This window comes from Hippocampus guttulatus, chromosome 7 (assembly GCF_054856545.1).
Source record: "Hippocampus guttulatus isolate MCC_2025c chromosome 7, RoL_Hgut_1.0, whole genome shotgun sequence".
Taxonomy (NCBI): domain Eukaryota; kingdom Metazoa; phylum Chordata; class Actinopteri; order Syngnathiformes; family Syngnathidae; genus Hippocampus; species Hippocampus guttulatus.
In genome coordinates, this window is record NC_141267.1 from 23118975 (window position 1) to 23142355 (window position 23381).

The 23381-nt window shown below is 49.9% G+C and overlaps 2 protein-coding genes across 3 annotated transcripts in view; both read right to left on the minus strand.

Annotated features, from left to right (window-relative positions):
* LOC147203166 (carboxyl-terminal PDZ ligand of neuronal nitric oxide synthase protein-like) overlaps positions 1-12839 on the minus strand; it is a 29625-nt gene extending 16786 nt beyond the window's left edge. The window contains exons 1-4 of one of the 2 annotated variants that reach the window (XM_086115238.1): positions 12388-12839; positions 11623-11694; positions 3691-3783; positions 1683-1741 (exon numbers count right to left, since the gene is read on the minus strand). In XM_086115238.1, the coding sequence (XP_085971364.1) occupies positions 1683-1741; positions 3691-3783; positions 11623-11694; positions 12388-12492 (329 nt within the window). In that variant the 5' untranslated portion in view covers positions 12493-12839. Of the gene's footprint in view, positions 1-1682; positions 1742-3690; positions 3784-4201; positions 4439-11622; positions 11695-12387 lie in introns of those variants that run through there. The other variant, XM_086115239.1, reaches the window with a different exon arrangement.
* Positions 12840-16465: 3626 nt separating this feature from the next.
* Positions 16466-20057, minus strand: fetub (fetuin B). The gene is made up of 7 exons (XM_086116392.1): positions 19810-20057; positions 19465-19578; positions 19081-19168; positions 18786-18952; positions 18550-18663; positions 18244-18330; positions 16466-17528 (listed from the first exon to the last, which is right to left on the minus strand). The coding sequence occupies exons 1-7, from the start codon at positions 20023-20025 to the stop codon at positions 16794-16796; spliced, it is 1521 nt and encodes a 506-aa protein (XP_085972518.1). The 5' UTR covers positions 20026-20057; the 3' UTR covers positions 16466-16793.
* Between the last annotated feature and the right edge of the window lie 3324 nt (positions 20058-23381).

Below are 23381 nucleotides of genomic sequence, written 5' to 3' on the forward strand. Positions count from 1 at the left end.
GACTCCGCCAAGGCTGCCCTTTGTCGCCGATTCTGTTCATAACCTTTATGGACAGAATTTCTAGGCGCAGCCGAAGCGTTGAGGGGATCCGTTTTGGGGGCCTCAGTATTGCATCCCTGCTTTTTGCAGATGATGTGGTGCTGTTGGCTCCTTCAAACGGGTCTCTCCAACTCTCACTGGAGCGTTTCGCAGCCGAGTGTGAAGCGGTTGGGATGAAGATCAGCACCTCCAAATCTGAAACCATGGTCCTCAGTCGGAAAAGGGTGGAGTGTCCCCTCCGGGTCGGGGAGGAGATCTTGCCCCAAGTGGAGGAGTTCAAGTATCTTGGGGTCTTGTTCACGAGTGGGGGCAGGAGGGAGCGGGAGATCGACAGGCGGATCGGTGCAGCGTCTGCTGTGATGCGGACGTTGTATCGGTCTGTCGTGGTGAAGAAGGAGCTGAGCCAAAGGGCGAAGCTCTCAATTTACCGGTCGATCTACGTTCCAACCCTTATCTATGGTCACGAGCTATGGGTCGTGACCGAAAGAACGAGATCCCGGTTACAAGCGGCCGAAATGAGTTTTCTCCGCAGGGTGTCCGGGCTCTCCCTTAGAGATAAGGTGAGAAGCTCGGTCATCCGGGAGGGGCTCAGAGTCGAGCCGCTTCTCCTCCACATCGAGAGGAGCCAGATGAGGTGGCTTGGGCATCTGATTCGGTTGCCCCCTGAGCGCCTCCCTGGTGAGGTGTTCCGGGCATGTCCCACCGGGAGGAGACCCCGAGGAAGACCCAGGACACGCTGGAGAGACTATGTCACCCAGCTGGCCTGGGAACGTCTCGGGATCCCCCGGGGAGAGCTGGAAGAAGTAGCTAGGGAGAGGGAAGTCTGGGCTTCCCTGCTAAAGCTGTTGCCCCCGCGACCCGGCCCCGGATAAGCGGTAGATGATGGATGGATGGATGGATTTAAAGCACGGCATCGCTATTTTGCAGATTTTTAACACTGGTTTACTTTTTACATGATATGCCCCCGCATGTGGGAAAGGAGAGCAACAGTTGACCATTTAGTGAACGCCGCTAAAACAATGAAACACAAACACTACTGTGGCAGACATCAAACGCCATCCGTCCAGGCCCCGCCTCTTAAAGGTTTACCGTGGCTTTGATACATTGGTTGAAAGAGTGCAAGCCAATAAAGGAAAACAATTTCTTTTTTTTCGGGCAGTGTGTGTGTGTGTGGTGTCTCGGAAATGACAACCGTTCACCCATTTTGGGCCGTTGTGGAACATATGTTGTATTTTTGTACAACAGCCCGCCGCAAAGTGAATTGTCGCACTTGAGGAGGTTACACGAGGCGAAAGTCTGCCAGTGAAAAAGCTCTTCGGTGACGTTGATTGACAAAGCCCATCTGTGCCTCGCTCTTTCGCAAGCGCATTAAAGAAATAAAATAAAACATTGATGAGTCAAGGAACACGTTGCACTTAATTTCTTTGTCATGGCCTTGTTTTTTTTTTTGTTTTGTTATTTTGCATCGCATACCATTCGCGCCACCGGCGTTTACATTGCTGACGATGTGCCAAGTAGGTCGGGACGAACGCAAGAACGAGCACCCTACTGATGTCATTTGAAACAAAACCACTACCGGAACCTCATCGATAAATGAACAAACCTCAGAAAATGGACATCGAAACGAGTTTTTGGCATCTTACCTGTAAATGGGGTCCTGCATCACCATCATCTTATTCTCATCCCACATCCATTCCTTCTTCTGTAATCAAAAGAAATCACGCATTAGGACTGCTGAATTCACTCAGCATTTTTCCTGCCGTGTTGAGCGAGCGATTGATGGTCCTGTGAGGCGGCGCCGTATTTTAATTGCAGTGGCGGCGTTGCGCCACTACGGCGGCGCCACATCAACAGCGGCGCACGTTAAAGACCCGAAGCGACGGGCACACGAGACTCTGACTTTGCAGCGTGCGAGCGCATCATTTGGAATTTGCTTCTTTTTGGAATTGCAAACGCATGACTCACGGGAGTCCCGTGACATTTACTGCTGGTGACGATCAAGTGCGACCACAGAAAAGAGTGACACACAGAGTGGCTCTCACTGAGCGGGACGAACCCACACACTCGGTTTCTCCCCAGCCGTCAGTCGGCCCCCATGGGAGTTCGATGTCACAATAAAATGTCAGCCGAGGAATTATTGCGAGCGATTCCTATCGCGCTGAAGCTTTGTTGACTCAATATTTCAATCACTCCTATCTCGAGTCCATCGTTGCGCTTGGACCCTGACATTTGAGCTGCCCGACGCGGACGGCTCTTCCGCCGCATCTCAGCCACACCGCCGACGCTCATATTAACCTTTGAAAACAATCAATGACTTGAAGGTGGCTCAACCCTCATTAAAACAATATTCCACATTGATGCGACGCAAATTAGATCATTCGTACCGATGGACAGCGATCCCTGGCTGGAACACGGTTCATTTTTCACAGCTTTGCTGTGTCACAGATTTTTTTTTGTTTTTTTCACGGTGCATTGTGTTCTGCATCCTGATTGGCTAAGGGACTGTCGACTAATGTCAACAGTTTCCACGCCTCATCGCTGTACAGCTTGCCAAATTTTCTCCACGACATAACGTTTATATCAGGGGTGTCAAACTCATTTCACATTGTGGGCCACATACGGACTCGGTAGATGTCAAGTGGGCCGAACCATGAACATTACACCATATTGTGCTATGAATCACCAAAATATCATCTCTTTCCTTTGTTTTGGTCTCAAGAAGCATTGATTGGTGCTTTCATATCATTTGCTGCGTTGGGTCTATCTCGGTGACAGACTGAGACTCCCGTTTTCTTCCCCGATCAAAACAATGTTGTCTTCTACTGTGATCAAAACAGTGTGCCCCCTAGCGGATAATCCATGAATTACATTTTACTTAAAATATTCATTCTGTGTCTTTAATGCATTTCCCCCCCCCCCCTCTTTTAAAAGATCCCGCGGGCCGGATCGAACCTCCTTGGGGGCCGGTTCCGGCCTGCAGGCCGTATGTTTGACACCCCTGGTTTATCTTCCTCTCCTTTCGGCTTGTCCCTTTTCAGGGGTTGCCACAGTGAGTCATTAATGACACCCCTGGTTTATATTTTTATATATACTGTATGTATATATATACTGTATATCCATCCATCCATCCATCCATTATCCGAACCGTTTGATCCTCACTAGGGTCGCGGGGGGTGCTGGAGCCTATCCCAGCCGTCTCCGGGCGGTAGGCGGGGGACACCCTGAATCAGTTGCCAGCCAATCGCAGGGCACACAGAGACGAACAACCATTCACGCCCACACTCACACCTAGGGACAATTTAGAGCGTCCAATCAGCCTGCCGTGCATGTTTTTTGGAATGTGGGAGGAAACCGGAGCACCCGGAGAAAACCCACGCAGGCCCGGGGAGAACATGCAAACTCCACACAGGGAGGCCGGAGCTGGAATCGAACCCGGTACCTCTGCACTGTGAAGCCGACGTGCTAACCACTGGACTACCGGGCCGCCCTATACTGTATATACATGTACATATATATATATATACACACACACACAGTATAAAGAAAATATATAAGACACAGAAGGGCTCTGACTGAAGCTGTCCAGGAGACAGTCGAGCTAAACAGGCCCGCACTGTATACACAACAAGGACAATGAGAAACGTCACTCACTTTCTTCTTTTTTCGCAAGGCCACCTTGACGCCCTCCACCGACACCGCGATGCTGACCTTTTTCTTTCTGATGTTTTTCACCTTGAACTCATACTGCAAAGAGAAGAGACGTCAGACATGAACGCGGATTCCGGCGTCGTCTTGAGCAAAGGAGAGAGCGGAGACAACGCCCGGCCGGCACCCGTGGCTCAGCTACAAAATGGGCAAATTATTGGATTAAAAAAAACTAACAAACAAAAAAACGTTGCCACATGTCGGACAGGACGTAAATGAGGAAAAAATAAGACGGCGTTGCTCGCACCACAACTGCTGAATAGTGTCACGACAATTAGCAGCAGCAAATTAACATTTTGTTGGGTGCTTGGCTTGACTCTCCAAGTGCACAGCTTTAATAAGGCTGATTTTACATACACGCATACATATAGAAATATCCCCTCTTCCCCCCATCAAACACGGAATCCTCGTGTGGGCCCATAAAATGGTGTTGTGATGATGATTTCTGGGTCATTACCGCATGGCTAAGACGTCTTTCTTGTGAGTGAATTTATCACAGGACGAGACTCAAGCCGTCGTCACCAAGCTTACAAATGGCCAAGTCGGAAGTCGAGTTCAGGCTGTGTCCCTGTCACAAAGAGGACGCGATAAATTCCGAGTCCGGAACCCGCCCCCGCTCTCATTAACAGCCATGACGAACAGCGCATTCGCTCACGTTCTCTGCACTTCTCTTGATCACGATGTCCTAATGGTATTCGGAGTACCTCTCCATTCCCCCCCCCCCCCCCCCCCCCTCCGAAGAAGACCGCCTGTCGAAGTCACGGAACAGAGTTCGGCAACGCGGGTGATGTATGAACCGAGTAAATAGCTTCACCTCTTCTGAATATGGTGACCAGCTCAACATGAAAAGCAGGTCCCGTAGTGCTCCTTATGAGACAGGAGATTAGATCAGACTGCGAGACAAGAAGGTGCCCGGAAATTGCAGTTCCGTGAGAGAGTCGCGCTCCTATCCACTAAATGGTATTTATTCAATCGGGATCACTTCAATTTGATGCTTCAAAAAAAAAAAAAAAAAAAAAAATACCTGCATACATATGTTTAATAACGATTCTTTTGGTGTGGACGTCAAGGTCAAGATCAAGGTCATCTCTATGGTCAAATATGCTCTATGTGCAACAGACGGCACAGAAGAAATGTCTTTCCTCTCGGTGCGAAAATGCAGTGCATTGAAACACGCACGGCAGCTAAAGATAAGGCAGCGAAACTAAACCGTGTAAAAAAAAAGATAATAGATCAATCTGAACAATGTAAACGATAATCACAATGAGCAGTCAACAGACACCAAGGGCACCTCAAACCTTGTCTTTTTTTTTTTTCAGCGAGGCTATTTCGAGGACTGAGAGGGCCTCACGATCGCTTGGCATTCAACTTTGAACATTTCCAAGTAAGCAACTCATCAAGTCGTCACCTACACCAGAGCCCTGGCAAGCGTTTCACTCCCGCACTGAATCCATCGCCACTGGCTTCCTGCTCCTGATCTACAAAGCAGCCCATGCACCCCCCACCCCCCCAAACACCAACAAGTAATGAATCCATGACATCGAAGAACAAGGTTGAGTTGTAGATCTGCGATAGCGAGGTTCCCACGGGCCAGCCATTTTGTCTGCTGGGTCTGAAACGGGCAGTGGCCGGAAGTGACTGTAATCCCTCATTGGGACTCATTATCTTGAGTCCCCGGAGAGATGGCGGATTAGCGGCTGGTAGGGGCGCGGCGGTCGTACACCATGGGACAGCCTGGGGCTGGAATGACTATACCGTTAATTTGAATTCTTTGAAAATGTATTTTCACACCCGCACTAAATGATCAGGTTTTTGCCAACGTATTTTTACGTTTGAGCCTGACGTGAGTTCGGAGAACGCCCAGCTTAAATGCCGTGCATCTCAACGAAGAGCGTCTTTATCCAAAAAAGGGATTTTGCTCCTCCAAAAATAGACATGCCGACATGACGTGCGTGAACAAGCATCCAAATGCGTTTGCGGACGGTGTCGGGTTGATGTTCAAGGTGTGACTTTCGTAAGCCTTCGTGAAACACGGACAATAACCGCTGCGGCGAATTTGAAGTCCTTCAAGTGCGGACCCATCGTGGCAAGAGCAGTCCACTTGACTCTGAGGCCAAATGAGCAGGCTGTGCAGATGTATTGTTCTTCCGCCCCCCCCCCCCCCACCATAAACTCCCATGCGTTGAACACCGAAAGAAGGGTGAGTGACAATGTTGACAATGACAACGGACAAAAACATTGCTTACACAATTGAACCCGCAGCAGAGCTTTCCACAACATCCGCCCGCAGTACCGTGCATGAACTTGGACGGGACACGATGGCGCCGTTTGTCTTCGCGACCCGCCAGTTTGTCGGCGTTAGCGAAGCGCCGCAACTTGACGGTCTTTGATTGATTTTGCGTCACGTGTCTTAGCGAGGACACCGTAGTACATGGGTAGCGTCCGCAAAGCGCCGCCGCTTCCCCATCTGTCCGTTGTCCGAATCGCTTCTCCTGCGTTACTTTGGAAAAGCGCAATCTGGAAACCGTTACGACAGCCGCCCTCTGCGATGAGCGACGGCGGCAAATCGACCGGCGTAACGCGGGCCGATCCACAAAGCCGCCGATGGAATGTTGAGGATAACCCAAGCGCGGTTGGGATCTGAAGCCGCCCCCCTGGGGTGTTTTCGCAAATGCGGAGGCGGGGAGACATCCTGATGCAATTTCATCTCGTTGCTGTGCAACGCCAACTTTGGATGACAAACTTTAGATGGACAAGCCAGGGTACCTCGAATTTCCACTTTTTTTCAATAGCCGCTTTATTTCAGGGGCCAAATTCCCCTCATGATGTTTTTGATGACCGTGCGTTGCAGGCCCCCGGTTGCTTTTGTGCAGGTCCTCATCCACGGATTGCGGATTCCCTCTTTCAGAGCCGCCGGTCGAGAGATATGAGCAAAACCAAATTGCAAAAGACTTCCCTCTGAAACTTTGCAATCAATTTATTGAATGCCTTAGTACTTTTATCCTCATTCGTGAATTTTTCCAACCCCCCGCCCCCACGCTTTGAATGGAGGGCAGTCTCCAAATGCCCGCATGACTTTGCACCCGCCCACCTCCCGCATGGACTCCGGCCATGTAAACCGTAAGCCTCTCCTGCGCCAAATTTTCTTCTTCCAATAGCCGGGAAGCAAGTCGACCGTGTTCACACCCACAACGGTGCAAACAAACGGCAGTTTCTACCATCACGCATCTGACAAAATACCAAAAGCTCAACAAATTCTAATTGACCGTTTTGCACATTTCACATCCACTTTCCTGCTCAAAACGGTCAAATATCAAGAGTGGACTGAGTTTGGAAGCGCTTCACGACGCTGGCAGCACGTCTCAAATGGATAAGAGTGATGAAAAGAAAAAAAAAAACTCCAAAATGTGTAGGGAGCCAGTGAAGAATAAATGTTCTCATAACGAGAGCATAAAGACTGCACATCCATAAATATTCAAAATCAGAATGAGATCAAAACATCTTTTTGACAATACACAGACGTGACATCCTATTCCTCTTTCAGACCAATCCCATTTGTCTTTGGGGGGGGGGGGGGGGGAAGCCAATCAGAGGGCATATAAATGACACAAACGGCCAAAGTATTATCGAGCGAGCAACATTTGCAGGTTCGGCGGATGAGAAAAGTTTCTAGCCAATGCGGCAGCGCCAATAGCGAGCGAGGCCAAGAGCCGCGGCATACGGCTTCATGGAAGCGTCCGCCAAGATGAAAAGGTTCGATTAAAACCATAATGGAAGGCAACATAATTCCATCTCACGCTCGCCCACACACACACACGCGCTCACAGACAGGAACACTATCGCCTCATCGTGCGATTTCTTGAACTCTCTTTCATCCGCCCTGATCTAAAAGCCTCGGGAATCATTTGGGGCACTATTAGCGGTGGCGTGATGATAATCCCTTGGGGTCATCCAATTATTATGTACATCAAGACAATATGGCAGCCGGCGCGATTGCCGTTGCAAGAGAGATTCGGCGTCGGCATGTGTGAAGACTACAAGTCACGTCGCACGGGGCCACGGATGCCGTCAAACCAAAAAAAAATCTGTTATGAACAGAATGAAAACGCGCGGCGCGGTTGAACTTCGTTACAACGTACGAGGGACGTCAGGAATCGGGCCGCGATAACGGTCGTTCGTTCGTTCGAACCGGTTCCCCAAAAAATGGCCGCCAGCTACGGCGTAATACGGTATGAGCATTTGTAGATGTAAAAACCATTTGACCGGCGCCGCTTGACAGCATTTTTCACAGCCCCGGTTTGTTCGGCGGAGATGTCGGCGCCGTTGGACGGACCGAGTCGGTCGGGCCGGATGGATGCCGCATGTATCTTGAAGGTGACTCGGGCACGACTCGGTCCTCGTCTCTCCTGAGCGGGGGGCTTCGGTTAGCTCAGCGCAAGGAAACGGAAGAAATGAAAATCCGTCCGAGAAGGCTCGGCCAAATCTCCACGCGGCCGATTTAATTCCATGAAAACAAGATTGGCCCGTCACGTTCTTCAGGTAACGCAAAAGAGCCCTCTTGGAAAGTTCCATTTTCCCGGGAGCCGAACTGCGAGATTGAGACGCCTCCGCGGCAAAGGAGGCGGGAAGCGGAAATTGGTGTCGGGATGAGATAACGCGCGGGACCGGGGCCGATTGATGAGGGCAGCTTCCAGGTCAAAGCTTGGAAGCGGAGAGCGGCAGAGAGCCGCAAAGTCATCCCGTGGAAACGATGGAACGGCGCAAATAGCTTGTCAAGAAATTTCAATGACGCGAAAAGTCTGCAACATTTTGCAAGACAGAAGATCCGATTCCCAAGTGTCATTTGAACGCTTTCGCAGCCTGTCGACGGATAAACGCGAGCCCCGGCGTAGGCGGGAAAGTCTCAGCAATGGCAAGCATTCTACGTATAGCGGAAGCATGTATGCATGGGGGGGGATAAGCTATGGACTAACAATTGAAATGGTGGCTGCTGGGGCTGGGGGGGGGGGGGGGGTTACGTCATGATGCAGAGACGGCCTTGCCGTCTAAAGATATGAATGGGGTGGAAAACCCCAAAGTGGGGAGAGGGACGAGAAGCAATCCCAGATTTAAAAAAAAAAAAGGCAGGAGGGGGAAGGTTGAAGGGGGGCAGACGGCAAAGAGGGGGAAGTAGAGACACGGATTAGGGGGACGCAAGATTGAATTAAAGCGCGGGGGTCGGAGGTGTCCAAACTATGGCGCGGGGGCCCATTTGCGGACCGCCATCCATTTTTAAGAGTCACAAAGGGCTGATGCACTTTCAAGCCATTTATTGATCTCATCGATAAATGAATAGAATTCTTTTTTTTTTTTAAATGTCAAAAGTAAACTAACATGCAGAATAGTATACCTGTTTTTTGTTTTGTTTTTTTACACTGGAAGAGTTTTTTTCTGTACAACAGGGAACTTTGACATACTCCTCTGTCATTATTTATATTCTACGATTGGTATTAATTGGAAAATGCTGCTGGGCAGAACAACGCTGAAGAAGGAACAAACAGAGGGGGGGGGGGGGGGGGGCGAAAACGCAAACCGCAAGTATCACCCGCTTAACCGCTCGCCTGCCAACCGAATAACACGTCACCTTGCCGCATGACCGATACACCAAGTGGCATAGCGTGACAGCGCCACAATTCTCTTTTAGATACACGGGAAGGGAGGTTCGCCACGTTTTCCCTCGCAACTAATCAAACATTTCCTCTGGAAACAAGCATCAATCCTCCTGCTAAAAAGCTAAAAAAAAAAAAACACCGACAAGTTGAAGTGCGTATGCGTTGTTGGTGGAATGACACCGGAGTGCAAAACGCACAACGCAACCCAGTAGCTATTTCCTGCCTTGCAACGGCACGAGTTTGTTATCAGCAACCCGCTCGCAGGTGCCTCATGCGGGCGGCGAACAATGACAAGGAAAGGAAAGGTTGCCGGGTGACGAGTTCAGCTTTGACTGACGCGGCGCCAATACAGGTCAGGTGGAAAATCGCGCGAAACGGCAAAGAATCGATGTTGGCGTGACTCTCTTGTGCCCCGAGCACCGACGGCTGTCCCGAGTGTCGAGCGAGAAGGAAATTCTGCGGGAAACATTTTGTCATCGTGTCGACGGTCTGTTTTGCGCTGCCTGCGGGGCCCTTGATCTTAACTCCTCCAAAAATGGTTGTTGGGTCACTTGATGGGAGGGCTCTCGTGGGTATCCACAAACATGGTAATTGCTGCTCGGCACATTCTGGGCCTGTTTTACAGGAGGAGCTTCCAGCATTTTAAAAAAAAAAACTAGAAAATGACCACCGATTAAAAGAGAGAACATGCAAGAAACTGGAACAATTTGCAATCACAGAAAAATAGATATGTTTCACAATCATACTTACAATTTTATATGAGCCATTGGATGAAATAGTAAAGCGTGTACTAAAAAAAAAAGAAAAAAAAAATGTCAGTGAGCTTCCTGCACCTCACTGGCTGCATTCACTTGAATGGAGAGCGACCTCTCCATTCAAATGAACGAGAGGTCGCCGGGACAAAGTGCGCCCTGTGGAACCTTCCATTGGACTTGACCGCGATGCAGCCCGGAGCCTCGGCGGTCCCCTGACCCGATGATCATGAACCCCCCCCCCCCCCCCCCGCGCATCGGGGGTGGTGTCTTGGGGCCGCCGCCGGAGGGCACCGAACGCCGTCGGCAGCAATTCGCTAATATGTTGACCACGAGGCTCACGATTTGCTGAACTCCGTCATGAATTCAAAAGGCGGTGATGTCATGAAATTTTAATGAGTGCAAAATGATGGTTGCACTCATTAAAATCACGGTTCGCCAACTTGAGCGATACGAAATAAAGTCATATACGGTATATATAGATATTGATATATATATACACAGTATATAGATATATTTTTAAAATGTAAAGTCAGTTGCCGCTTTCATTTCCAGTCCATCTTCCTTCCAGAGTTCCATTCCCGTGGTTTCCTTCGATTGTGTTTTCAGGCCAGCGTCGGAGCATTTTGACACTGGAGCCAGCCAAAGCGAAAGCTCCTTTTCCTGCCACGGCGGCACACTGGGAGGTCCGCTTCAGGGGTGCCGGGCGATATTGGAAAAAAGGCGTAAAGAACATTTGGAGCAACGCGTTCGAGTGCGGATGCCGTGTTGGAATGCACTTCACCAGACAAGATCATGACAGTACACACGTCACAAGGTCAACCGAATTGAACCGCAGGCTATAAACGGCTTGGTTTTTGTCTCTTTGGTGACTTCTGAAAACTCAGAACCTATCAAGGGTCGGACGATAAAATGCTGAAAAATGACGCGCGCACGAGAATGTGTGCGTTTTATGGCGTACGCAAAGCAGCAAGAAATCACGTCCAATTCTTTTGAAAACGAGCGTCGGCGCCGCCGGCGACCGATCCGATTAAACGATGCAAAGTCAAACGTTGCCAAGTTGGCGCGCGGGCCACTCATTCGGCGCAGTCTGGAGAGAAAGCTCTAAATCTGGAGTTTGCACAGCTGGTGGTCAGGAGACATCGCACTTCAGTGCACCGCTTCAAAAGGAATGCTCGAAATTGGCGATGGAGCGAGCACGTCCGCCAGCCACCGACGGAGTCTTAATTCTGCATATTTGCACTCGCGAGTACAACATATTCTACAACGCTACTTCTCATGAGCGCATGCCTTCCCTGTTACTTTGTCAAACTCATTATTCACAACCTTTGATGCAGACAGAATGCCACTGCACTATACACACACACACACACACACACACACACACAAATAACAGCAAGTGTTATTCGCAGAGGCAGCACGAGTTGGAAGAGAAAGTCGGATGAATTTGAAAGCGTCCGACGGAGTTTGCTTACCCTGATTCTTCTCATGGCAGCCACGATCTCCACTCGACTGCTGGGCCGCGTCACGTCGAGGCTGCCGATGTACTGGTGTCAACAACGGAAACGGAGCAGATTAAGCATGGCATCTCCTTTCGGCCCGCGTGTCAAAGTCAAGGCCCGGGGGCCAGATCTGGCCCGCCACCTCATTGCATGTTGCCCGGAGAAAGCAAATCAAGCGTGTCACGTTCCACGACGCTTGCTAAAGTCTGAAGCCAAATTTCAATTTTGGCGTACGTAATTCACAATAACGGTCATTATACTTGACTTCTGATTTTTAAAACTAGCTATTCATCAATTTGTTGCGCGGCGCGTATGTAATATGTGGAGGGGATGAAACGTTGATAAGGTTTCCCCAAATTCATAACGTCCCTCCAAGGGAAACTACGACGTGGCCGGCGACAAAAATGACTTTGACGCACCTGACGTCTACTTTTATATCGTGCTTCAATAGTAGCACTGCGCCACGTCAACTCGATACACAAGTTAAATCCCTTTTGCCGGCGCTTGTGTCAATCGCACTCTCGCCCTTCAATGTATTCGCGCTGTTTTCCAACGTATGAGCCGAGTACAGGAACGCTGCTGCTCGATGCGGCTTGGACAAAAAAAACAAACCAAAAAAAAAACGCTAATTGCACAAGAACAAAAGTAAGCTCATTTTGGGTTGAAGGACAGGGGAGCTGCAATTAGACTTCAGCGCAAGTAATGGAACTTTTTCTTTGGGTGGAGGGGTATGCGTACCTTTGCCTCGAAGTTGATTCCATGTTGGAAGGCTTCCTCGTTGTGGAGCGGGATCCTCAAATCGTGCCCATCGTCGACCAGGTTGTATTTGCTTTTCACAGGCATTTTCTCCCTCGGGGCCGGAGGGCGTCCAAGAAAGCCGAGGCGCGGCGAGGCGTCGCTCTGGGCTGGAATCAACTTCCAATCCGGTCAGTGCGCGTTCCTCCTCGTCGCCTTCGTCCGTCGTCGTCGCAGCATTGCCGCGGCGCTCCACCGCCGTCGGCCGGCCGAAGTCTTCCAGCAGCGGCGGCCGAACAGGAGCCGCCTCGGCGTTTGCGTTTGCGGGCACACGAAGGCTGCGCGTGCACGGGGCCACGGGGACGACCGACGTCTTTCGCCGAGTTTTGCTCCAAGTGTGGAACGAAGGCGAATCCCGCCTCCGGTCGGAGTGGCTGCCGGGCCGGACACGACACCCCCCCTCTCCCCTCTCCCAACCCCCGCCCCACCCGCGCCAGCAGGAGGGAGCGATTGGAGGCGTCGGTTGGGCCATTCCAGCGGTTTCCATTGGAGCGAACCCACCTCGGCTCTCTGGAGGAGGGGCCCCGCCTGCAACGCAGTACCTGCCCTCTTTTTTTTTTTTTTTTTTTTTTTTACCGCGCGCACGCACCGACGCGCACGGGAACAACCGGAATTTTCCCTTCCAGCAGTCGAAGGAGTGGCTTCTGGAGCTTCGAGGTCAACTTCGCCTCTTTATGGCCAAAGGGAATCCATTATTCGGCGCGGAATGACCTGACCATCGTCTTTGAGTGCCAATTCATATAAAAAAATTAAAAAAAAGGAAATCAATAACGGTCCCGCGTTCGTGTTTTCAGTGTATTCGGTTGCCGGGTTACCTTTTCATTCAATGCGTGCTCTGACAGTGGTTGCAAAATTCTGGGAATTTTCCACCATGGGAATTAACGGGACTGGGCAATATGGGTGGGCAGGGACACGAATTCACGTGGATATAGGCGGGGGCGAACCAGGAATTTACGGAACTCTTAATATGGAAGCCCCGTTTTGAACGACCGGTACTATGTGCTCTACATTTCGACCTGAGCTTTATTTTGGTTTCATGGCATATCTGTTTTTCAACTTGCGGTTAGAGATCAATTATGAAATCTTTCTATAGTTCCATATGTTTAACACTCCGTTACATGAAGTTGATTAAATGATGACGCAACAGCGCACAGTATGGCGGGAGCAACGGCGACTATAAGTAGTGACACCCGTAACATATGTTCGTCTCCTTCAGCTCGTGCTCTCCTTCCGCTGTTGCTCCATCACTGAGAAGTCGTCGTTTGTCATCGCATCCGCAGGCAGAGTTTGATCACATGACGCGGTACACAGATCCAGTACTTTGCTCAACACAATCAGAATTCAATGACTCTCACACATTTGACTGATCCTCACATACTTGACTTTGGAGTCAACCGATCCTCCATCGAGCGTCTCCACTTGGTCCTGAATGCTGCTGCTCGCCTCTTGACTGGTTCCCGTTAGAGGGAGCACGAAACTCCTACTCTGGCAGCCCTTCACCGGCGTTCGTCTGCAGCAAAAGATGCCGCGTGCCGCCACCTGCGCCTGGAAGCTGCGATCGAGGGAAGGTAAAGTCAACTGCCTGATCAGGGGCAGAAGAACGTGGAGGCCGGGGGCGGGGCAGGCCTTCGCCAAGGTCACTCTTGGCCCTTTTCCGCCGCGCTTGTGCCTGTGCCAGTTCTGGGCCGGGGGCGGGGCAGGCCTTCGCCCAGGTCACTCTTGGCCCTTTTCCGCCGCGCTTGTGCCTGTGCCAGTTCTGGGCCGGGGGCGGGGCAGGCCTTCGCCCAGGTCACTCTTGGCCCTTTTCCGCCGCGCTTGTGCTCGTGCCAGTTCTGGGCCAGTGCCCAGGTTAGAACCACTTCTTTCTTTTTCCAGCGAATTTGCAAAAACCACAAGTGAAATTGGCTCTAACTCTGGTGCTTGCAACCGGTGTGAAAGTTGGCCCCAATTATTTGTTGGGCCAGATTCTGGCACCGACTACGTCAGGGGGCAGTAGGCGAGGGTTATCATGATCGCACTCCACGCTTGACTTATATTAGGCCGGCGTTCCATTTTCTCTTTTGTTGCAGAGCGGGCCGTCACCTTCTGCTTTTGGCACGCCGCTGTCTCGTCTTATTTGATGTCGTTTTCAACCGTAACCTGCATAACAAATGAAAAGACCGAATCAAATCGCAAATCTGCGTTATCTCACATTCAAACTTACACATTTTGCTTGTCAACATAACAAAGCCGCGTTGGATTTTTTTTGTCCAACTGCATTTGGCTAAATCACAACAAACCAGGAGCGTTTCCAGCAAACTGTGAAGAAGAAGAAAAAAAGGGGCAGCAAACACAATGCTAGGGTGACATCATGTGGACGGATTTTGTAGGGCAGAGGAAATGACGTGTGGCTCAGTGCACTCGTGTTGTTTTCCTCCTGAATATAACAATGTGGAAATGACAACTGTATTTTGAGGTACTTTTCCTTCTGCAACATGTGTTCTTGACAGCTGGTAAAACAAAACAAAACAAAACAGTAGCCTTCAAAGAAATGATAGGAAGAAGAAAAATGAAAGATGACATGATCTGAAACAAAGCAAGAATGCATACCTGTCAACTCATACGGTTTAGCCATAGTTCATACGGATTTTGTGGTGACTCTTACGTATATGGCCGTATCGCACAAATCATACGGATTCTGAAAATTTCCGGTTTTTTTTTTTTCACCAACTCCAAATGATTTGGAGCTGGTGAAAAAAAGTAACGCAGGAATACAACTCTGAACACAGTAATGCCACTAAGTAGAATGATGATTAGACATTAACCAGACATTGTATTATGATCTACAATAAATATTTTTTTTCTGCCGTTATTTTGACATATAAATGTTATAAGGATTTTTTGCTCTTTATAAGGATTTTTTTGGTAGTTTTTTACAGGTTGGGGCTCCGAAAAGTTGACAGGTATGAGAATGTGTGCCAAACTCTACCTTTACATTAATGCATTTGGCACCTTGTACGACCCCCCCCCCCCCCAACATTTTATTTGGTATCTTACACATTTCATTTCTTCGTGTTAACTGTGGAAGAAGGTCATTGCATGATGCTTTTCAGACACAAGACGTAACTCATCGACTTTGTCGCCAAATCAAAGTTTTGAGTTTGCTTCAAGCAAGATCGCATCTGCGGGGGGGGTATGAACTCGCTCCGGGGGCTGATCTGGGCGACGCCGGCCTTTCCACCACAACCAGCAGGATGGGGCCAAACCTTGACCTGAGCCGCATGTCGTTGAGTTCTCGTGTTCGTGTAAACACACGAGGTGCTGCTGTTGGCCGACGGCAGACTGCCGAGTGAGAAAAAAAAAATACGCTGGCACACACTCGAGAGAGTCCAAGCCTGGTTGAAAAACAAAAAACAAAACAGAACGGAACTCACGAACGCGTCTATTTTATGTTACGTTGATTTCGTTAGTCCACCTCGACATGGGTCACTCAGTGCGACGTGCTGCAAAAAAATAAAATAAAATAAAAAACTATTTTAGTCACTATAGTAAGCAACCTTTCATTTCTTTACTTTGCTTTTAAATGTTTTCAACAACTTCGAGCCGGGCAGACTGTGTGTGGACCTCCCCCCAAGTTCCCCGGATCCAGGAGTCGGCAGCATGACGTCACCGCAGGCCGACCAAACACAACTCTTAGCGTGGAGGCTCTCGTGGGGTCCAACTTTTAAAAATGCGCTTTTTCCTCATGAGGGTCGCGGGCGTGCCGGAGTCTATCCCAGCTGTCTTGGGGCAGCGGGCGGGGGATCACCTCGAGCGCGTTGCCGGCCAATCGCACGGCAGCCCTGGACAAACAACTCTTCGTACTCACAATCGCACCCGAGATCATTTCAAGAGTTGTTTTTGGAATGCGGGAGAAAAGCCACGCAAAGCGAGCATGTGTAGCCTACTCCAAAAAATGTATCTGGATCTGGATGATTTTATTTCATGCAACCATTTGACAAAATAAAATGGAGTCAATTCAACCAACTTTTTTCCAGTGTCATTTGTTTTTTTTATTCGATTCCTGATGAATTCTCAGTTGCCACTTTGTGTCAAAGCCAGACGAACACGAAGCAAACAAGCACAAGTTGAACGCGTGCCGTATTCAGTTATTTTCAAGAACGGCGCCGTATCCGCCGAAAAGAACTCAAGTTGAAAATGGTTTTCAGCTTAACTCTTTCCAAACGCAAGATGATCATTTGAAGTGCGCGACCAAGAGGAAATGACGATTTCAACAGAACGCGAGTGGCGATCGGCGCTTCTTGAGGAGATCTCGTCCGAGTGAGCGGCGAGTTCGAACGGGCACCCCGCTTCGGTCCGTCGACGCCAACTTAGGCGGCGAGTTGGAACAGGGGGTCTTCCGCAAAGAGTTCGTCCACCGGCGTCGGGCCCTTCGCGGGCGGCGCGCACCGAGGTGAAAGCGAAGCGGGGAAGGGCCGAACGGCGGGTTGCGTCGCGTCGGGGATCTGCGGATCGGGGAGAAGAGGCGGGACGGCTCCTGCGTCGGAGGCGGGCGCGTCGGGGAAGGGCGGCACGCTGGCGGGTCGGCCCATGGCCGGCAACTGCCTTACGCTGCCCCGCGGATGGTCGTGGACCGTCGTCTCGTGCTCGTGCGCATGATGATGATGGTGATGCTCGTGCGCGTGCAAGTGCTTGTGCTTGTGGTCGTGGTCCAGGGCGAGCTCGTGGTCGTGCTCGTGGGTGCGGACCCCCGCCTCGTGCTTGTAGCCGTGGTGGTGGTTGGGCGAGTCGCCGCTATGATCGTGGGCCTGGGCGTGGTGCGCGTGCACGTGGTCGTGTCCGTGGCCGTGGTCGTGGGAGTGCTCGTGGGCGTGCCTGCGGGCGCTTCCCTCGTCGTGGTCGTGCGTGTGGTGGTGCCCGCTGCCCTCGGCGTGCTCGCTACCGTGGTGAGCGTGACTCTTGGTGTGGTCGTGGATGTGGTCGTGAGTGTGCGCCGAGTCGGCGGGGTGCGCCGACTCGTGACCGCTGCCGTGCGGGTGGGTGTCGTTGTGACTGTGATCCAGCTCATCGCCCGAGACGTGGAGTTTCTTCTCCCGTTCGGCACCCTGGGAAAAAAAAAAATGAAGGAGTGTTCCTCATGCCATAAATGTTCCAAAAAAATGAATTGCCGATTTCAATCTCCATTAAAATCATTCAAATTTTTTTCCGAACACGAAAGCACACACGCAAGCAAAATCAAAGCATCGTGGACGACATATTTCAGGCTCAGAATAAAAAATGAAACCTGGAAACGTTCTGGCTCAGCCACCGTCATGCATCATGATGTGAACGGATGAGCCGATGGTGTAAAAAGCCGATGTAGCCTCGAGTTAGAAAGTGAAGCCACGCAAGCGAGGCAAAAACTCAAGGCCCCTTTTTGCGGGAGGGGCTTTGAGAAATATAGTCTGCAACGGGTGCGTCAAACTCCTTTTTGCCGCAGGCCGCATTTTAGTCACCGTTTCCCTTGGAGGGCCGTTATGACTGAAAAAAGTCAATCATGACGGTTTATTCAACTATTGCTCAAAGTTACTGTAATGAGGGGTTTGGTAACAAGAAAATACTGAACAATATGTCTCTTATTTATTCCATAAAAGAATTTTAAATTCTGGTCGAAATTTTAGCATTCATCACGGAAGTTGACATGTTTGATTTGCTTTCGCGGGCCACATCAAATGACGTGGCGGGCCAGATCCGGCCCCCGGGCCTTGCGTTTGACACCGGCGGTCTACAAAGATGCATCCCAATCGTACGAGAGGCTAAAATCATGCTTTGTGGCCTTACCTCGGGCTCGTAGATCTCACACGCTACGTCGACCTCACTATTGCCGGCGGGAGTGTGGTGGTGGGAGGCCTTACAGAAACCTTTGTGCTGAAGGGTAAAAACCGACAAACAAACGATTGAACGATCCATCCGTTCGCTTTTCCGACCGATTATCCCGGACAATCAGGGCAGTTGGACATCGGTCGACTCGTCAAATCGTTCGAAACGAGGAAGAAAATCCTTCGGAGCGGTTAAACTGGGAAGACAATTTCTCTCCGCCTTACAAACGAGTGTCGTGGTGTTGAGCGAATTCTTGTCGAGACTTACAGAAAACTCGCACTCCATGAGCGGGCAGCGGTTGTCCGCGCCGGTTTCTTTGTCATTGGGGCAGGTCGTCTCCTGGATGGTGTACTCGGCGTGGTAATACATTCCCACGGCCATCTGGACGCAAAGGAAAAAATTGGCAGACCCTTTGACGCTTTCCGTCGTATTTCACCGGAAAGCCAAATATCGCCAACGTCTCGCGAGGCGTAAAGGCGATCGGCGTCGAGCGCGGCTCGTACCCCCGATGTCGCTCGGGTGATCCGCAGCACAGCAAAACGATTGGCCAATCCGCTCTCCTTGTTGAACTTCTTCAGAGATTCCGACACCGTCTTCTGAATCTCGGCGTTATCGGAACCGAGCAAAGTCGGACAGTCCGGGCATAATCGGCTCACCCTTTCGACGGGCACTGAATAAAAAGAGGGAAAATAAAACAAAGTCGTCCACGATACAGCTACGAGCGCGTCTTTGTTGTCATTTTTAGTCTGATTCCGGAGAGGTTTGAAAGAGAAACGGCTTGTGACGACGAGCGTCCACCTGGTCTGACGACACAGTCGTACTTGTAGAGACGCACCACCCGGTTCACCCTGTTCATGTAGATCGCCGCCTTGCACTGTCCGTAGACCTGAAGGACAAAAAAAAAAAAAAAGCATTTTTTTTTTTCCTCAAACCAATTGTAGTGAACTGGACAGTGAATCCGCAAAATCGTTGACTCATCTCATCGGTGATTGTTTCAAGCGAGTGTAGCCGAGGGAAGAAAAATGATTGCCAAATCTCAACATTACTTATTCCGTGTGACAATCTGACGTTTCGGCGGCACGGCGGACGACCGGCGAGCACGTCGGCGCGGAGGTGCGCGCTTGGGAGTTTTGCATGTTTCTATCGGCAAAAAAACAAAAAGGAAGATGCTTTGCTACTAACGGGCGTGTCTGTTGCGGGGCGAGGCTGGCAGTCCTTCCAGTCCTTTTTGCTGTGCACGCTACAGTTGGTCTCAACGACATCCAGGGTCAGGTAGAAGACGATGCCGTTTTCTTCCTGGAATGCACATCAGACATCAATCAATGCTTTTTGAAACGCTCCCTCCATGAGCGACAATCCGAGTTAAAAAAACAACAAAAAAAAAACAGAATCGCTCAAACGTTGACTTCGGAGGTCGATCTGTCGTTTCCGGCGGATCTGCGACTCGTCCCAAATCTGAACCGACCAACCGACCCCCGAGCGAGCGGGCGACGCGTTTGTCGAGGAGTTGTCTCCGGCGAGACTCACGTGCTTTTCGGAGTGCGCGTTGGATAAGCGGCGAAGGCTGAGGATGTAGCCCTCCTTGCGGTCCCGGTTAATCTTGGTCAGAGCTTCCCCGGCGGCGCCCATCGCCAAAGCATCTTGGCAAGACTCCGCGGCCAGGGCGTCCTGGTCCAGCGGCGCGCCCTGCACGCACGCGCAGGCCGAAGCCAACAGCAGCGAGAACACCAAGCGTTTGTTCATGGCGCGGGCCTCCGACGTCAAGTGAGATGCGGGGGGGGGGAGAGCCAGAAGCGGGACCTTTTATATTCTGCGGCGCTCCGACACGCAACGCTCCTCCTCCTTCTCGTCGCACCGAGTCAACATAACCATTGACCCCCCCCCCCTCTCTCAAAACACACAATCCTATCGGGCTTGATCTGCTTGATTGACCCCCCCGTCTATTGATCAAAAACCTTGCATAAGAGAGACGATTTGTTCTCTGGGACAGTAGGTGAGCAACAAATGACTTGATCTACTCATGGATTGGGTTGCTCGCCTGTTCGGTTAGTTCAGTCAGTCGGTATCAATTAAAAATAAAAACCGAAGGGGCCAATACAACGTTTTTCAGGCAAACGAGCCACGCGAAGACGCCTAGTTTGAAGCCACGGCTTTTTTTTTTTTTACATGACAAAGCATATTTCAGAAATGGTCGTCTACAACATGCCAACACGAAATCCATCAGCAAAGAAAATGGTGGCCCGCGACGCGGCGACGTAAAAGTCGTCATCTCTCAAAAGGCAAATGAAAAAGTCATGAAAAGCCTTTTGAACGATGAGCTTCAATGTGAAAATCAATACGTCTTATTCAACTGTTGTGTTGCAAGGCCCAACATGTTCGCTTATGAAAGCCAAACACACCACCGCTGTGAAGTGGTACTTTTCAAAGCATTTTTTTTGGTGTGTGTGTGGGGGGGGGGGGGGGGTGGTTGTTTTTTGCGCACAAGGATCACACACTTCCATTAAAAATAGAATGTCAGTAAAGGCACTCGGACCCGACAAAATTAACCTTTCAAACAGCAAAATTGATGGGAGCCTTAACTTCGCATTTGGTTGCACAAGTTGCAATCAAACGATTTCCGAAATCGATGAGTTTCGCCCCTGTTCAAAAGGCTTTCGATCGGGCCTCACAGAAGGACAGTCCCCCGCATTTCTTGCTCGTGACATGTATGTCGAAAGCACAGATAACGTTTGGGGCCTCAGAGTACACGGTACGTGTGCGCGCACACATGCCATCTTGATAGCCTATGACATGCGCACAAACAAAGGGGGAGGCTGGCCACACTGTGACCTTCATTCAAGTCGATTTGGCTTTTTTTTTTTTTCAAAGCAGCTTCAGCTTTTCAACTGTAACAATGCGCATTCGAAGACCGCAGGAGAAAGGCAGATCAGGCAAGACTGAGCAGGAAAGGTTTCCATCAAATAGACAATTTAAAGAAAACACGTGACTGCAATACATCCACCCGCTACCCAAATAATTAAATAGATAGAAACAGTAAATCGGTTTTAAACTGGAACAGGGCGTCAGGCCGGGTGAAACAAATTCAGATTAAAAATCCAGTTTGAGACCGAACATTTTAGATGGTGGACTAGGACTTGTGTGTGTGTGATCTTCGAAGGACTGTCGATGTGTCTTGCAAAGCAGAGACCCGGATCGGCTTCGGTGAGCGTCATTGCCGTTATTTTTTGTGGCACTAGGTGGTGCCATTGCATTACCTACACCAGGGGTCCCCCAACCTTTTTCGCCCCACGGACCGGTTTATGTCAGACAATATTTTCACGGACCGGCATTTAAGATGTGGCGGATTAATACAACAAAATAATATGGTATGAGCTGCATGAAAACTGTGCTGTTTTCGAAATATAATAATAAACACAAGGAGCGTCTAATCTGGCCGCAACACTGATCGCTTTGGTAATGTTGAATGCCTTCAAAATACGATACAACGCAAATTCAAAGTGCATGAAAATGACGACTCACCACAGAACGAGCTTGATTTTCTGCAACCAGACGGTCCCATCTCGGGGTAATAGGAGACAATGACACCTCAAGTGTGTGGTTTATGTCCAGTCTACTTCGTAATTTTGTTTTAGTCTCCGTTGCTGCAGAATCCCCCCCACCTCACACAAGTAGGATGTCGGAAATAGCAACAGTGCTATTGTGGCGATCTCAGAGTATTCAACCATAACTTTAATCCGGTTGTCTCGAACGTACTTTTAAGGCCGCCGCCGTTTGCAATCTCCCGCAGTTTTTTTTACTCATTTTGCTAGCTCCGGCATTTTGTGTTTAGCTTAATTGGTCACGTGACGGAGACGCGTGGCTTGACGTGAGTCAAGCGTGACGCAGACGGATGTAACGGAGAATCCGGTAATTTTTCAAAATAAAACAGCCGACGTATTCCGAAATAAATAAAACGGAATTAAGCCAAGTTCTTTCTGTGCGGCCCGGTACCAAATGCCCTGCGGACCGGTACCGGTCCGCAGACCGGCGGTTGGGGACCCCTGACCTACACAACACGTGGGGTCGCTTTGCCTTGTCGTCCACACAACCACTCAGCTCACCGAGGTGTTTCCCTTCTGGACTGACTGAGAAAACATGAAACAAAAGGAACGGAAAGTGAAAAGTCCAGTCGAAGCTCGTCACAAAGTACCCCCGGGGACGTAAACAATCTACACGTCATCACGGTCGCTCGAGGTAACCATTTCCAATAAAATGGCCGCCAACTACTTTCACTAATGACGTCTACGTTTTAAAGATGATCGTTGAAAGCAAAATCGGCTTAAGGAAAAATAATCACGTGGAATCGGCACTTTGAAATGTGAACATTCTCGGGGCGGAAACGTTGAAACGAGGTTCCGCCGTATTCGCTCATCCACATGTTGATGACATGTGGTTCAATAACTTGCTCAAGGGCACAAGGGAGGCGGTGAGCAGCAGAGGGGGCAAAAGTAGGCCCACTCACACGACAGGCCTGTGATAGATGCGCTCCCAGCATTGCTCAGCAACTTACTTGCAACATGATAATTCAACCATCCAGTCAATATCGTCAGTAACAGTCAAAGGCAGGACAGGAATATCCAAGGGCATCATGAAATGTGTTTCTGTCTTCATATTGCTTTAGTGTCTGAAGGTGAAAACGCACTCATGGACTCAATTCACCCTTTCATACATTATGCAGATGTCCTTTCAGTCTGCAGTGGCTGAATTTGTCGTGCGCGATCGTTAAATTGACATCAAATGTGCGATTCTGCATTTCCTCTCCTTTGTTCTAAAACAGGACGTGGTTTTTGAAGCGCAAAATGATGCTTCTGGGCTACTTTTGTACACGTTTCTTAAAAAGGAAATTCAAAAATGTCTTCAAGCTTCCCTTTGTCGTCCATTGTAAAAAAAAAAAAAAAACTAAAAACAGAGTGCCCCCGTGCCTCTGGACCTTTTGGACTTTTCTCCAATTAAGAATTCCAGTGGGTGGAGAGCTTCATCTGTCACCGGTTCAAAGATAAACTTCAGAGTCCATGCAGGAAGCAAACTTGATTGACCCAGGCAACGTTTTGTTTTCATCG

Excerpts from the sequence above, each read along its gene's own strand:
- fetub (XM_086116392.1), bottom strand. The coding sequence starts at position 20,025 with ATGAACAAACGCTTGGTGTTCTCGCTGCTGTTGGCTTCGGCCTGCGCG. Across the intron at positions 19,169-19,464 it reads GCCCCGCAACAGACACGCCC|GTCTACGGACAGTGCAAGGC; the intron begins GTTAGTAGCAAA and ends TTTGTCCTTCAG. Across the intron at positions 18,953-19,080 it reads CGACTGTGTCGTCAGACCAG|TGCCCGTCGAAAGGGTGAGC; the intron begins GTGGACGCTCGT and ends CTTTTTATTCAG.